The sequence below is a fragment of the Chrysemys picta genome, unplaced genomic scaffold, assembly GCF_011386835.1.
Source record: "Chrysemys picta bellii isolate R12L10 unplaced genomic scaffold, ASM1138683v2 scaf1464, whole genome shotgun sequence".
NCBI lineage: Eukaryota > Metazoa > Chordata > Testudines > Emydidae > Chrysemys > Chrysemys picta.
Genome location: NW_027054170.1, coordinates 1 through 15,441, shown reverse-complemented (window position 1 = coordinate 15,441; position 15,441 = coordinate 1). Strand labels below are relative to the sequence as shown.

At 54.2% G+C, this 15,441-nt stretch overlaps 1 protein-coding gene across 1 annotated transcript; it reads left to right on the top strand.

Annotated features, from left to right (window-relative positions):
* The first annotated feature begins 6 nt into the window (after positions 1 to 6).
* On the top strand, positions 7 to 4,987 carry LOC135979963 (fibrinogen-like protein 1-like protein). The gene is made up of 2 exons (XM_065580066.1): positions 7 to 73; positions 1,466 to 4,987. Exons 1-2 carry the CDS (start codon positions 7 to 9, stop codon positions 2,143 to 2,145), a joined length of 747 nt encoding a protein of 248 aa, XP_065436138.1. The 3' UTR covers positions 2,146 to 4,987.
* The last annotated feature ends 10,454 nt before the right edge of the window (positions 4,988 to 15,441 follow it).

Here is a 15,441-nt window from a genome sequence, read left to right as displayed (position 1 = left end):
TCCATGATGGCGCTCCTTTGCGTAGCCCCCGTGCAGGGCAACGGGGCCCTGGCCCACAAGAAGGTGGAGAGGGGTGAGTAGAGAACCCGTCGGAGAGCTTCTATCATCTGCCATATCCGAGATCAGGGCATCGTGGGCCTGATTCTGCTCCTCTCCCCCATGCCGGGGTCACCCCTAGATCCACTTATCCACTGAATGCACCTTCCCGCCCCCCCGCCAGCGCTGGGCCCAAAGAAACGCTGAGTTCTCCGAAGGGATCGCAAGGCCGGCCTGCGCTAGTGAGCCCACTACTCCCGTTCGGAGGCCTCCAGCGCCTGGGAATGGGCCAGCCGGGGTGGGGGAGGTGCTGCTCGACTGGCTGTTTGCTTTCCACAGCTTCTTTATCCCTTTCTCCGGTAACGGCTGCCAAGCCCCCGGCAGTGACTGAAGAGCGCTGGTGCCCACCGCAGGGCAGCGTGTGGGAACCAGGCACCCCCCCCCAAATTGGCTGGGAGTTCTACCCTTCCATCTCACCAACTCCTATACTAGGGCTAGCCCCGGCTAACAGCTGGGGATCTCTCGCTCATGCCTAGAAGCCTTGCCCCCAGAGTCCAGGCAGCAGGGAGAGCCAGTTCCTCCTTGTCAGGGGTTTTCATTCCCTTCTCCCCACACCTCCAGCGGCTCTGGGAGCTGCTCAGGGGCTTGCCCAGGCAGGCCAGGGGCCGAACCAGCTCCAGAGGTGGCCCTGAGCCCTGAGCCCCTGCCCCCGCAGAGCTCAGCAGCTCCTCCCCCTCGGCTCAGCTATGGGGGTGGGGCACACAGGGGGATTGTCTGGGGGGTAGGGGAGCTGGGGGGCTCAGGCTCGAGGGATGACCCTGGGGAGGGGAGGAGCAGTATAACCACAGTGCTTTCATTCTACCAGGATAGTTCGGGACAATTTCCGCCCCAAAGACAAGCCCCTCGATAGGATGTCTGGAATTTTCAAAGGCGCCACAGGGAGTTGGGTGCCTAAATCCCACTGAATTCCAATCACAGTCGGGTGTCAAACTCCCTTAGGCTCTTTGAAAACTCCCATTTAAATTGTCACTGATGGGTTTCATAATTGACATTCGCTGAGATGGATCTGGCAGCGTCTCCCCCACCCTCCCCAAACGATTTCTTCAGCAGTACGGACTCAGGAAGGATACAGAGCCTTGGTTTACACTTGATTCATCTCTTCAAGGTTTCTTCAAAACCAGCAGAGCAAGAAACTATTCTTATTTTATTTTATTGGTAAAATGAAAGTGTAAGATCTGGAGCCGGATTCTGTGGCCAGGAATGGCCGGGGCGGATTCTGTGGCTGTAGTATTGTGAAATACACAGGACCTGCCTCTAAAAACCCAGCCTCCAGTTACCCCAGGCTGATTTGATTGAGCTAGCTAGCGCGCGCTCTCTCTCTCCCTCCCCTCCCCCCCGCCCCCTTAACCTGATGTTCGTGGCATTTCAGGGTTCCCCAAAGACTGCAGCAACATTCCCAGGGCCAGCCCCAGCGGGGTCCATGTCATCCAGCCGGCAGGCTCTCCCCCTCGAGTGGTGTGGTGTGACATGGACACCGAAGGCAAAGGCTGGACCGTTGTGCAGAGAAATTCTTACAACACAGAGATCACCTGGAAGGAGTCCTGGAGCACCTACAAGTACGGCTTTGGGAACGTGCAGCAGGATTACTGGCTGGGCAACGAGTACCTGTCCCTGCTCACGCGGCAGAACATCTACAAGGTCCGCTTTGTGGTGGAGGACAAATCCAACAACACCCGCTACGCAGAATACGATATCTTCAGTGTCGAGGATGAGCCCAGCGGGTACCCGCTGAGGCTGGGCAGGTACTCTGGGGACGGCGAGGACTATCTCACCACCTACCACTCCGGCCTGGGGGGCATACACGACAACATGAAGTTCAGCACGACTGACAAGGATCAGGACCAGGCCAGTGGGAATTGCGCAAGTAGCTATGGAGGCTGGTGGTACGACAAGTGTCAGAACGTCCTGCTCAATGGGAAAGGCTACATCTACTGGGCAGGGTTCTGTAAGAGTGGGGAGTGCAGGTCTTCCCTCATCCTGGTTAAGCCAACAGACGTGTGCTGGGTCCGGCAGGAGGAGCCCATCCTCCTTGGGAGCCGGCGCCGCTGAGAAGGGGAGACAATATTAGATCAGACACGGCGCGCCATCCCCCATCTAATCAGTGCAGTCCCTGCAATGCCTCCACTCTGCTCACCCCCTTCCCTGTTGGCTTCTGCACGGTAAATCCCCTGGAATAAATGCTGAGAGCCGACCCCGCCGGTGCGTTCGAATGACACGAAGAGTGTGATTGGTGTGTATAACTGGACCCCCGCTTCCACTCTGCCTCGCTGGAAGCCATGTCACTCACTACGACTTTAGACCCACATTAACCTCTGCTTCTCCCAGCCCTGCCACGGCCCCTTGGCATTAGTGATCAATGAATCATGACACTGGATTTCTAGCAACTGTCATTGAGCATTTAAATGGGGGATGTCTCAAAGCCAGGACTTTACATCTGAATCCTGCATGTATTAGCAGTGGTGAGTTTGGGTTCAAAAACCTGGCCTCTGTGTTTTTAATAAATATGGTTATTACATGAGAAAACATTGCAACAGTAATTAGTTGCCGATGAACCACTGAGATTAGATAGACGTGCAACGAAACCACACAATAAAGATATTGGTGTCCCTCTTCAACCCAAGGGGCTAGTCAAAGTTTGGGGCCCTGGGGATGTTCCAGTGGGGAGCAGAAATTGGCAATGGAGTCTGGTAATCTTTTGATGTCTTGTTTATTGACAAGGAACATACAGAGTCCTGCTTCTCCAAACACAGCAGGAACCAACAGCAGGGATTAGCCTCCCTGCTCTCAGCTCCAAGCCTCTTTAGCCAGCACCTGACCCAAAAGCTCTCTATGCAACTCCCAAGATCACACCATGCTGACAGGCTCTGCTCGGCTTTCCTGCTCTGCCTCCGTGTCCTGGCTGCACTGCCCGGCTTGTCTCTGTCACACACGCACCAGCTCAGAACGACACTCGGTGGCATCCTCTGCCCACCTGGGGCTAGTTTCTGGGCACACGCCATCATGGCTTGTTCTACACGAGGCCCCCTTACCTGTTGCTTCCAGCTGTCTTAAATGAAGAGTGCATCCTCACAGCTGTGTCAATGAGATTTTAACTCCACCCATCACATGGTATAATCCAGCTCCTAGCAGTGTATTTATCTGTCAGGCTGACGTCCTCTGAGCATCTCTGAGCATTTCCTGCCTGTTTGGCTTCAGTCACTTCAATCAAAGTTCATTGTGAGCAGATGATGAACACCATAAATGCTAACAGCCAGGGGCAGGAGCACCCCCCCCCCCGAACAGGGAAAGAACAGGCTAAAGAACAAGTCAGCTGGGCCTGATGCAGTTCACCCTCAGGCAGGGCTTCCAAATCGTGGGCTGTAGCCCAAAGATGGGCCATGACGTAGTCCTGGCTGGTCCACTGGCAGGGGTGAAGATGGGGGGGAATGTGAAGGGGCATTGCCCCCCCCCCCAAACTGCATCTTTCCAGTCCCCTCCTGACCATGGCCCTTCAGTGCATCCCCAGGACACAAGGCCCTGTCTAATTGGCCTTCCTGACAGAGCCTGCATGGAGAGCGTGCGTAGGGGGGAGTTTGGGGAGCAGGATTGGAAAGAGGGATGTTTTCAGGGGGAGGGAAGCTGGGAGCCGCTGAGGTGCAGCTGGAAGGTTTCCTCCTCCCTCCTCAGCATCTGGGGTGCAGACGGGGGGAGGGGGTTGCTATTTTGCAGTTGGGAGTATCAGGGACCCCTCCCCCCTGTGCGCTAAGCTGTCCCCTCCATCTCGGTTGCTGGTGGTGAGGTGGGGGTGTGCTGTTTTGCAGTGGGGGAGCGGGGGATCCCCCTGCCCAGGGCACTGACCTCTCCCCTTCCCGCCTCCCATCTCCGCTGTCCGTGCTGGGAGCCCCACCCCCCACTCTGCCCATTGCAGGCTGCGCTTGGTGCCCTCCCCAGCCAGCCATCCCTCGCCAGGCTGGAGCATGACGCTGCAAGCGGGGACATCCTCACCCTGTCCCGGGCAGCCAGCTCGCTCAGCCGTTTTGCTGACTGGGGGCTCCCTGCCAAACCCAGGGTTCCTCTGCACCATTCCCCCCAACTTGGGGTCCCACCCACACCCCAACTCCCCCCTGAACATGGCTACCCCTCCCCTTCCAAAACAACCTGAACTCTTCATACGCCACAGCCCACCCCCGCCCCTCCCCATGAGCCACCTGGCAGCAGTGCCCTGCATCGGACCAAACTGCTCTCCATGTCGCCCTCCCACCCCCACCCCCCAGGGCCAGGCTGGCGCTCTCTGGGGCTGGACCCGGTCTGTGACTGGGGTTTCAGCACTCCTGCTTCACAGATGTATACAGAGCACTGTATAACCAGAGTTGTCATAACTATAAAGGGAAGGGTAACAGCTCTCCTGTGTACAGTACTATAAAATCCCTCCTGGCCAGAGACTCCAAAATCCTTTTACCTGTAAAGGGTTAAGAAGCTCGGATAACCTGGCTGACACCTGACCCAAAGGACCAAAAAGGGGACAAGATACTTTCAAATCTTGGTGGGGGGAAGGCTTTTGTTTGTGCTCTTTGTTTGGGAAGTCATTCGCTCTTGGGACTGAGAGGGACCAGACATCAATCCAGGTTCTCCACATCTTTCTGAACAAGTCTCTCAGATTTCAAACTTGTAAGTAAACAGCCAGGCAAGGCGTGTTAGTTTTTACTTTGTTTTCTCAACATGTAAATGTACCTTTTACTAGAGTGTTTACCTCTGTTTGCTGTACTTTGAATCCGATTTCTAACGCAGCGTTTTGCTCTGGCCTATTGCTCTTTAAGTTTGATTACCCTGTAAAGTTATTTTCCATCCTGATTTTACAGAGATGTTTTTTACCTTTTTTCTTTAATTAAAAGCCTTCTTTTTAAGAACCTGATTGATTTCTCCTTGTTTTAAGATCCAAGAGGTTTGGATCTTGATCCACCAGGAGTTGGTGGGAGGAAGGAGGGGGATGGTTAATTTCTCCTTGTTTTTAGATCCAAGGGGGTTGGATCTGTATTCACCAGGGAATTGGTGAAAGGTTTCTCAAGGCTTCCCAGGGAAGGGAATCCACTTGGGAATGGTGGCAGTGGACCAGATCTAAGCTGGTAGTTAAGCTTAGCAGTTTTCATGCAGGCCCCCACATTTGTACCCTAAAGTTCAGAGTGGGGAAGCAGCCTTGACAAGAGTCTAGTGACTCTCTCACCCTGGGCTCTCCCCAGTATAGACTCTTGTTCACACTAGTCAAATGATGTTCAAATGCTGAGAAGGAGCAGGGAAGAGGCACAGAAATGACTTGTGGCCTGGCCAGCACACCTTCGAGCAGGCAACCCGAGGGGCTGCAGCTAGTCAGCTTGACGAAGCAGTTCCGAGCTCTGTCATTAAGGTCTATAGTCACCCAGCAGGAGGAGGTAGCTGCATTTCAGGTTTTTGCTCTAGCAGACAAAGGTGTAAGGAGAGCTGGCAAAGCTGATGTTAGAAACATTGACACTGGAAATCCATGTAAGTGTAGAAGAGTGACGGAACCAATCGTGCGGGGATGTGGGAATTCACTCTCACCTGGCCTCTGGGGATGGAGGCAGCACGTGGCTGGCACTTCTCGCTCCTGCCGAACGAGGGGCAGGTGCTGCTACCGACTGCTCCCCCTAACCCCGCCCTGCTGCGCTCTGGGGATGCTGCCCTGCTGTGGAGCTCTCAGGTGTCTTGAACTGGAATTTGTTTGGAGAGAAACTGCTAAGGAGCCTTATCAGCCCCGAGCAGAGAGTACCTGGGAGCCTGCCTGGGTCGGGCGGGTCTGGTACAGCCTCCCCCCAGATAAGGCTCTTCCCTGGACCTGCCACCCATTGGAATCTGGAACGATTCCCTCCGAGGTAACACCCGGGGCAGCCAGGGCAGGGCAGGGCACGGCCTGCTCTCCGGGAGCGTTAGGGCTTTCAGGAGTCAGAGGTGTCAGCGGAGCAGGTTGTACGTTAAAGCAGCGAAGGCAGTTGGGGGGCAGAGGAATTGGGTGCTTTGCCATTGCACTTGATCAGCTCAATTTGAAAATTCTTTCAAAGGAAATCCAGATGTATACATCTGACTGGGGTACATGTACACACATACACACGCACACTCACATGTGCACACACTCATGTGCACATACACATACACACATACATACGCACATGTACACATACACATATATACAGACATACACATACACGCACACACGCTGTCCCTGGAGCGCCCCAGGATGCGACTGACGGGGTGGCTGGCTATTATGGAGGCAGAAGGGGGTTGGGAGAAAATAATCAAGAAGAACTTTTGCTGAAAATGCAAACCTAAGCTGGAAATCTGTGCGGGGCTGGGCTCAGCGAAAATGATCTTTTGAGCTGCTCTTATTAACCGTGGTCCTGTACTTCCTGGTTTGCGTCGGACCCAGGCAGGAGACTGGGCTGCTCTCAGCTGTAGAAGCCATTGGAATGAGCCAGGTCGGAATGAGCCAGGCCCTCAGAGCCTTCTGCCACCAATCGCCCCAGCAGTCACTGATCCACACCAAACCACGTCCTTCCAGTCAGGCAGTTTCATATGCACACGTCAAACCCTTGGTTTGCCACTCAGACACCACGGTGATGGGCACAGGAAGGACCGAGAGACGCTAAACAGGCAGGGAAGGAAATAGTGGCCCTGGCTACAGGTGTGTGTGTGGTGCAAACGGATGAACACCAGTTGCTGGCTGAAGGCACAACCTTAATACCTGCATCTCCTGTCTGTCAGCTATCGTTCGCTTGGCAGCCTGAGCTCCGATTTCTAACGCAGCGTTTTGCTCTGGCCTATTGTGGTTCTCATGTCCGGGGACGCCTTGGCCCCTGGTATCAGGAGCGGTGCTAAGGAGGCTGCTTTTCAAAGGTCCTTAAGTAGGGTTGTCAACTTTCTACTTGCACAAAACCAAACGCCCTTGACCCAACCCCTTTCATGCCCTTCCCCAAGGCCCCACCCCCACTCACTCCAGCCCAGGCCACCTCCCTCAGTCGCTGGCTCTCACACCCTCACTCACTTTCACTGGGCTGGGGCTGGGGGGTTGGAGTGCAGGGAGGGGTGAGGGCTCCGGTGGGGATGCGGGCTCTGGGATTGGGCTGGAGATTAGGGGTTTGGGGTGCCAGAGGGGGATCCGGGCTGGGGCAGAGGGTTGGGGTGCGGACTCTGGGAGGGAGTTTGGGTGCGGGAGGGGGCTCAGGGCTGGGGTAGGGGATTGGGGTGTGGGTGGGGGTGTGGGGTCTAGGAGGGTTTAGGGTACAGGAGGGGGTTCCGACCTGGGGCAGGGGGTTGGGGTGCCGGGTGTGAGGTCTGGGAGGGAATTTGTGTGTGGGAGGGGGTTTCGACCTGGGGAAGGTTTTCTGGGTGCGAGCTCCGGCCAGGGGGCGCTTACCTCAGCCGGCTCCTGGTCAACGGCACAGCAGTGCTAATGCAGGCTCCTGACCCCCGGTCTCCCTCCGCTGGCAGGCTCTGAGCAAGGCCTGCCCAGAGAACATGGATGACGAGCTCTTGATCCTGCTGACAGCTGACAGCACCCCCCAGCACAGACAAACTCCAGCACATCTTGGAGGTGAGCAGAATGGGGAGGGGCCGCAGGGGTTTTACCTTAGCCCTGGGGACTCCTAGAAAGAAGAGACTGGAAAGTCCATGTTTCTATTGGATCCTTCCGAGTATGCATTCGTGATATAAACTCACTGGGTGACCTTGGGGTAACTCACTTCCCCCTTACGGCATCAGTCTTCTCCACTATCAAATCTACACTGGGGAAGAAGGACAGAAGCCCCGACAATCACCTTCACCTCTGGGTGTCTGGTCCTGGGAGCCGAAACCAACTGGACTATCTGCCCCATCTCCTATACTGCCCTGTCTTTCCCTCCTAGGGCCTTGTCCTTAGTGCTCAGCCTGGCCCCTTCCCAGCTTGTCCCTGACCTTTAAAGGACGCTCCAAGCCCCTCCCATGCCTGCTTCCCTTGGGATCTCTCTCCTGGCTGAGCACAGGCTGCCCTTCTATCTCTCAGCAGGCCTGGGTCCTAGTCACAGGCTGCGTCTTGTCACGTGACCCCCACACTTATTCCCTTCACCATTGGGAGCTGCATCACCTGGGCCAGGTGCAGTTGAGCTCCAACCCCTTTCCTGGCCATCTCACCCTGGGACAGGTTGAAACTGGAAACCTGTGGGTAACAGTAACTGGTTGCTCGCAAAGGTGCTGAAGACACAATGGAAGAGGAAATCCTTTGGCCTGGATTGAAATTATTCCGACTGAAAGTGAATGAGAGAAAATAGGTCCAGAGTTCTCTTCCTGGCAGCAGAAAATGTAGCGATTGATAGAGGTTCAGGTCAGAAAGGACCATTCTGTGCATCTAGTCGCCCCTCCTGTATAACTCAGGGCCTAGAATGTGACCAAGTGGTTCCTTCAGCCAACCATAGCATGGGACTGAGCCAGAGCACGTCTTTTGGAACGACATCCACATGCAGGAGAGCCAGCTGGCTACCAGAAAATCTCTCTTCTGCAGTGACGTGGGGTTAAGGGACACGGGGGAAAAGACATGGAGGCTGTGACTAAACTTAGAGCAGCAAGGCCAGGAAAACCAGGGTTAGGTCCCAGGCCTGGCTATCAGATCTGCTGTTTTCTATTCCTGGCTTTGGGACCATGAGCGAGTCTCTGCACCGCTGGGTGCCTCGGTTTCCCCAGCTATCAAATGGAGCTAATCAAGGTTTTGTTTGTTCTCCCCATTTTACAGGGTGGGAAACGGAGACACAGTTGGGACCTGTCTACACTACAGGTCTGTCGTGCGTTTGTAATCTGCTGACCCCCACATGTTGTTCAGAGCCTATGGACAACACAGCTCCTAAAGGTATGTTTGTTCTGTGCTTATCCCCTATGTACAAGCAGGGCTGGACAGCATTTCTCACTGTGCTGTGGGGAGCAGGTCCTGGGTACTAAGGGTCTGAAGAAGCTCTCAAGAACTAATTTTTTAAAATAATTGTTATCAATGACTTGTGAGAAAACATACAATCACTGCGGATAAGATTGGGGGGTGACAAAATACAGGCAGAGTGGTAATTCCTGATGGGGAGAGGGCAGTGATACAGAGCGATCTGGCTCATTCAGCCAGCTGGACCCATTCAAAGAAAACAAGTTTGAGCAGAGCCCAATGCAAGGTCCTATACGTAGCCACAAGGCACGCCGGCCACACCTCCAGAATGGGGACGTGTATCCAGGAAAGCAGTGACTCTGAAAAGGATTTAGGGGCCAGAGTGGAGAAGCCACTCAACATGAGCTCCCAATGTGATGCTGTGGTGAACAGGGCTAAAGCCATCATTAGACGAAGGAGCAGAGCCGTGAGTAGGATAGGGAGGTGACACAGCAGCAGAGAGACTGCTATTGGAATACTGCCTCCAGTCTTGGTGTCCTCCTTTGAAAAAGATGGTCCTAGAAATTGGAGCTGGGGCAGCAAAGAGCCACCAAATGTTCTGAGGGCTGGAGAAAAATGCCTTCTAGTGAGCTATTGAAAGAGCTCAACCTGTTTAGCTTATCAAAAGAAGATTGAAGGGGACTTCATTGAAGTGTTGAAATGCCTTAATGGAGAGAAAATATTGGGTATTAAAGGGCTCTTTAATCGAGCAGAGAAAGGCAGAACAAGACCCAATGGCTGGAAGGGGAAAAGAGACAAATTCCTATGACAAATAAGGCACAAATATTCAACAGCGAGGATGATTGACCACAGGAAGAAGCTACCAAGGAAAGTGGTGGATTCTCCATCTCTTGATGTCATTAATAAAGACTAGATGCCTTTCCAGAATGTGTTTGCCCCAAAAGTAGCTATTGTGGTAGACAGGAGGCCGGTGATATGCTGGGGGTCAGATTAGATGCTCTAACGGTCTCTGCTGCCCATAAAGTCTACTCATTTCTGAGAAACCGAGTGTAGCATTGGGAGCAACTCGTGATGTTTTACTGTCTAGCCGGCTTGCTTCCTAGAATGAACACTCATTGAGTGGGGTGATCCACAGGGAGTAGCTCAAACCTCCAAAGTGTCTGGCCTGTGGCAGGACAGTAGCACTGCAGGGGAGGGGTGGGTGTGGCAGTGACATCACAGAGGTCTTTTACAGGTCCTCAGCCTATTGGCCAAAGGTGCTGGGGAGGTGGTGACCTCACAGAGGGATGCTGACATCAGCCAGGCAGGACAGGGGCGCAGGGCCAGGGAAACCTCAGAGACCCATGTGGCTTTGCTTCAGCAAGTCTCCTTCTCGAGGTCTCTCTTTGAGGTCTGAGAGAGTATTTGGGTTCATGTATGTGACCACCAGGAGGAACCTCTTTTGAGTTTTCTCCTTTCTTTTTCCTGATTTCACTAGAAAACTGACGTCCCTGTTTAGAAGGTAAGAGCCTCCGAGAGGTTTGGAACCTGTTCACTCTGCTGCATCTGGCGCCAGCTGAATTTTAGGCATGGAAAACACTAGCTTAAGGTGGTCAAATTTTATTCCCCACCTGGGATTTTGTCCCTTAGAATCACTGGGGACATTAAGGTTTGTCCTTTTTCTTTTACCTTTTCCTCCATCCCTCCCTCCTTTCTCTTCATCTCTTACTTCTTTTGTCCTTTCCCTGTTCCCCTCCCACCACCAGGAGGGGTGTGTGTGTGTCGTGTGGGGTGCTCTACAACTCCCATTGTGGGAGGTCCACCGAAAAATGTGGGGCTGAAATAGTGCTCAGACTGTGATCCCCAGCGGTGACCTGGGCCATCCTTTGGGATCTCTGGTGAGAACCCTCATCCTCCCGCCCCTCGGTCTCTACCCTGATTGGCTGAGCAGGGGGTTATTGACAGGGAGGAGACTCAGGTCCCTGTTGTTTTCTTTTAAGACCAAGTAAATAGTCATAACCAGTCATATGTTCGACAAATTTTGCTGCTTCTCTGCAGTTCATTATTTTCTCTACCATTCCAGTTCTCCTAAAATACTTGCTGAATAATTACTATGAACTCTTGCTGGTCTGGAACTCACTTGAGAGCACTTTATTCAGATCATTCAATATCTGAAATTCAAGATCCGATGGTTAGTTTGAAAATCAGGGCTCTTGGGTCCTATTCCCAACTCTGCCACGGACTGGCTGTGTGACCTAAGACAAGTCAATTCTCCTTTCTCAGCCTTAGCTTCTCCCTCTTTCAAGTAGGGATAACAATCCGCTCCTACCTACCTCCCGGCGGGTGGAGGATGGGGATCTATTGGAGAGTGTCACTAGGAGCAGTGCATAAGATGAGGTGTCCTATCGTGTTTACTCAGATCAGATTATGACATAATAGAATGGCTGAAATAGTCTATTTTATTTGTATTTTATTATGTTGCAATTGTTAAGAGCAGCAACTACTTAGCTCAGACTGAAACATCTTATCTAATTTTTGAGATCTAAGTGTCTCCTCTTTGTGTAGCTCAAACCTCCAAAGTGTCTGCCCTGCGGCAGGACATTAGCACTGCAGGGGAGGGGTGGGTGTGGCAGTGACATCACAAAGGCCATTTCCAGGACCTCAGCCTATTGGTCGAAGGTGCTGGCGAGGTGGTGACCTCACAGAGAGATGCTGACATCAGCCAGGCAGGACAGGGGCGCAGGGCCAGGGAAACCTCAGAGTTCCCTGTAGCTTTGCTTCAGCAAGTCTCCTTCTCGAGGTCTGTCTTTGAGGACTGAGAGAGTATTTAGGTTCACGTACATGAGCGCCAGGAGGAACCTCTTTTGAGTTTTCTCTTTTCTTTTTCCTGATTTTACTAGAAAACTGACGTCCCTGTTTAGAAGGTAAGAGCCTCCGAGAGGTTTGGAACCTGTTCAGTCTGATGCATCTGGCGCCAGCTGAATTCTAGGCATGGAAAACACTAGCTTAAGGTGGTCGAATTTTATTCCCCACCTGGGATTTTGTCCCTTAGAATCTCTGGGGTCATTAGGGTTTGTCCTGTTTGTTTTACCTTTTCCTCCATCCCTCCCTCCTTTCTCTTCATCTCTTACGTCTTCTGTCCTTTCCTCTGTTCCCCTCCCACCACCAGGAGGACTCTGTGTGTGTGTCGTGGGGGGTGCTCTGCAATGGGAACAGGAACAATTCTCCAACTTTGGGCAGTCGAGAGCCTGGGTGAGATAAGGGGCGTTAAAGCCCTTTGTGAAGGAGAAAGGGGAGTTTCACGGTGTTGAGCACCAAGGAATTCTAAACTTTGCTAAAACATCTAGTCTGCAGAAACCAGAAATGGTCGGGGCCACATTGTAACCATTGTCTTTTTTAAAGCCCATTGAGGGATGTGAGTCCCACCCTTTTAGGTATCTGGGGTGCTGGGAGAAGAGAAGAGGTGCCTGTCTCCATTTTATGGCCTCAACAAACTAAGTGCTGTGCCCCAGTTCTCGTCAGAGATCCCTGAAAAAGAACGTCTTCCCATCCATTAACATACCTGGAAAGATACTGGAACTCCTTATTAAACAATCAGTTTGTCAGCACCTACAGGACGATTTGGTTCTTAGGACTAGTGAGCATGGACTTGTCAAGAACAAATCATTCCAAACCAATCCTAGCTCCTTCTTTGGCAGGGTTACGGGCCTAGTGGAAGTGGGTAAACAGTAGATGTGATCCATCTTGGTGTTAATAAGGACATTCTCACAAACAAACTAGGGAGATGTGGTCTAGATGCAATTAGTATAATATGTGTGCACAGATGGTTGCAAGCCCGTACTCCAACAGCCTAGAACCAAACAGCAGGAAGCAGATCATGCAATGAACTCCTGCCAGTGCGTGTAGATTGCATTACATGCACCCCTGTGCGGGGAGGAGGAGCTGCTCTGGCTGGGGCAGGGATGGGGAGGGACCAAACAGGCTGGTTAGTGAGAGGCTGCCTCGACCCCAGACTCACGCCCGCTCCCCGCTCGGTTCCAGGATGGCCAGGCTCCTGAGGAGGTTCAGGAAGAAGGCTCTGCAGGTGGCCCCAGAGCCTGAGGGAAGCAGCTGCCATCTTCCCCCGGAGCAGAGCGGCTCCTCCGTCCCCACTGGCGGGGAAGGAGCTCCCGGCCAGGCCAGGAGGTGGAAGTGCCCAGCCTTCTGGCGGAGAAAACCCGCTCCCAGCGCAGGCGCCGAGGTGGGAGAGGCCAGGTCGAAATGGAGCTGGGCCAGGCTGTGGCTGGGCAGGCAGGACCCAGCGCAGGAGGGGAGCCGGGCAGGGTGACTCTGGGGCATGTTGTGTGGGCAGCAGCGGCCCCAGGAGCCCAGCCCTGATTCCCAGCAGGAGGCATCGCCCTGCCCGGTCAGTGAGGACCTTCCAGCCTCCCCAGGGCAGGAGGTGGAGGATCCCTGTCCCACCACCAGCAGCTCGACCCGCTCCCCATGGGACAGCAGCAGTGCCTGGGACTCGGGCAGCAGCGAGGCCGATGGGCGCCGCAGCTTTGTTCCAGGTGAGGAGTCAGGCTGGGCTCAGGGAGAGGTGAGGGTGGGGCTGTGAACTCCCTGGGCCCAGGCCCTCGATCAGTGCTATGGGAGCGGGTCCCCAGCCCAGGGGTCTGGCCTGAGCCACATGAACCCCACTGATACTAGATGCTGCCACTTTGGTCCTTGGTGCTCCAGTTGGGGGGAGGCACCTCTCAGAGAGTCCAGGACAGTCTGGGGGGGTCTCTTTGCTATGGGCTCCTGAAGGAGTTGGCTTTGGGGAGAGGCTCACTCCCAAGATCAGATACAGGAGGGGCAGCAGGGTCCAGGGAACAGGTGCTATTCCTGCCCTGCCACTGTCTGTCTGAGAAACCTTGGCCTTGTCATTCCCTGGCTCGGTGCCTCAGTTTCCCTTCTTGCCAGCCTGTGCCTATTTCCCTGCAGTTTCACCTGCGTGTTGGTGCCAGTCCCATCCCCGCACTGCACAGTCTAATACCGGCTCCTCTCTCTTGCCAGCACCATGACACCTGCCGTGGAGCCAGAGCTGGAGACCCACCTCCTCCGAGCTGCCCTGCACGCTGTCTTCACCCTGGACATGGAGAAGGACACCACCCAAGTGCAGGTAGATCATGCTAAAGTCATGGATAGAAGAGCCAGCTGTCATCCTGCCATGAATCCTTGCTAATTGCCTGCAGTGGGATGTGAATGAGAGAGCCCCGATATGTGTTTGGGGGTCTCACCAGTGCTTCCCAGAGACCCCACTTCCCATCCTGTGGCAAGTTTAGCCCCAGTTTCCCTAACTCTGACCCATGGCTCTCCCTTGCTTTCAGGATCTGCCTAGGGTCTTGCCAGACCTCCTGGACGCCATGCTGGGGAACCTGCTGGCAGAGTCCCCAGACACCGACAGGCTCCAGTACATCTTGGAGGTGAGCCCGATGAGAGGGATGGGGGCAATTTTACCTTCACTCTTAGATCCATTTTCCAGTCAGTCCTCCTAGCCGGGCCCCCAGTGGGCATCCTTGGTCAGGGCAGTCAGTGCAATGCCTCCTTTCCCCACAGCACATTAACTACTGGATCGTGTCCAGGGTGCCGCGAGAGAGAGCCAGGGCCGTTAACAGCAGCACGGCCCTGCTCAGATCCACCATCACCCTCCCCGAGTTTGACATAAGTGACCTCTGACCCCAGCTTCCTGACTCCAGGGGTAGGTGATCTGGCTCCGACGGGCTGTAGGATCTGCTGCTGCAGGGGCTGTGGGTTAGGAGTGTTCCTCTTGGGGAGGCAGAGTCAGAGCAGAGAGTGAGCCTGGCTTGAGTCAAGTTCTTCTTCTCCTAGTTAAGTGGTGACTCTGGGCTTTTAAGGGGGCTGTGCTCCAGGTTCATGCCTCCCTGTCATCCTGGAGCAGCTGGGGAAGCAAGTCCTCATGGAGGGCCATGCCCACAGCCCTGTGCTCCAGGCTTCCTTGGGGGCAGAGGAAATTAAGGGTCTGGCTCTAGCATCTCCTGCAGAGGGGCTGAGGGGAAGGAGAGTCCTGGCCCGGGGGGGACTGGGAGCTGACAGGAAAATGCTGATGGAGTCCCCTCTCCCGTCCATTAGAACTCAGCGGAATTCCCCAGGATGGGTCACCACATGGCACAGCTGGCTCTGTCCGTCAGTGACCCAGCCAAGGACATCAGCCGGCAGGCCAGGGAGGGGGTTTACCGGCTCTACCAGCTGCTGCTGCACCAGTGGGGTAAGGAACCCAGCTGGGAAATGGCACCTGCTAGAAGAGTGAGACTGGGACCCCAGCCAATTTCTCTCAGACTGACCCCGGCTGGAGGATGAGTCTCTCTATCTCTTTCTGTGTTCCACACCACGCCCTGCAATTCTGTTGGGCCGGGCACGAAGTGAGGACTCTGCCCACTGTGCAGCCACCAATGGGATTGGAAGGATACAAGCCCTGCAACCAGAAGGACAAATGT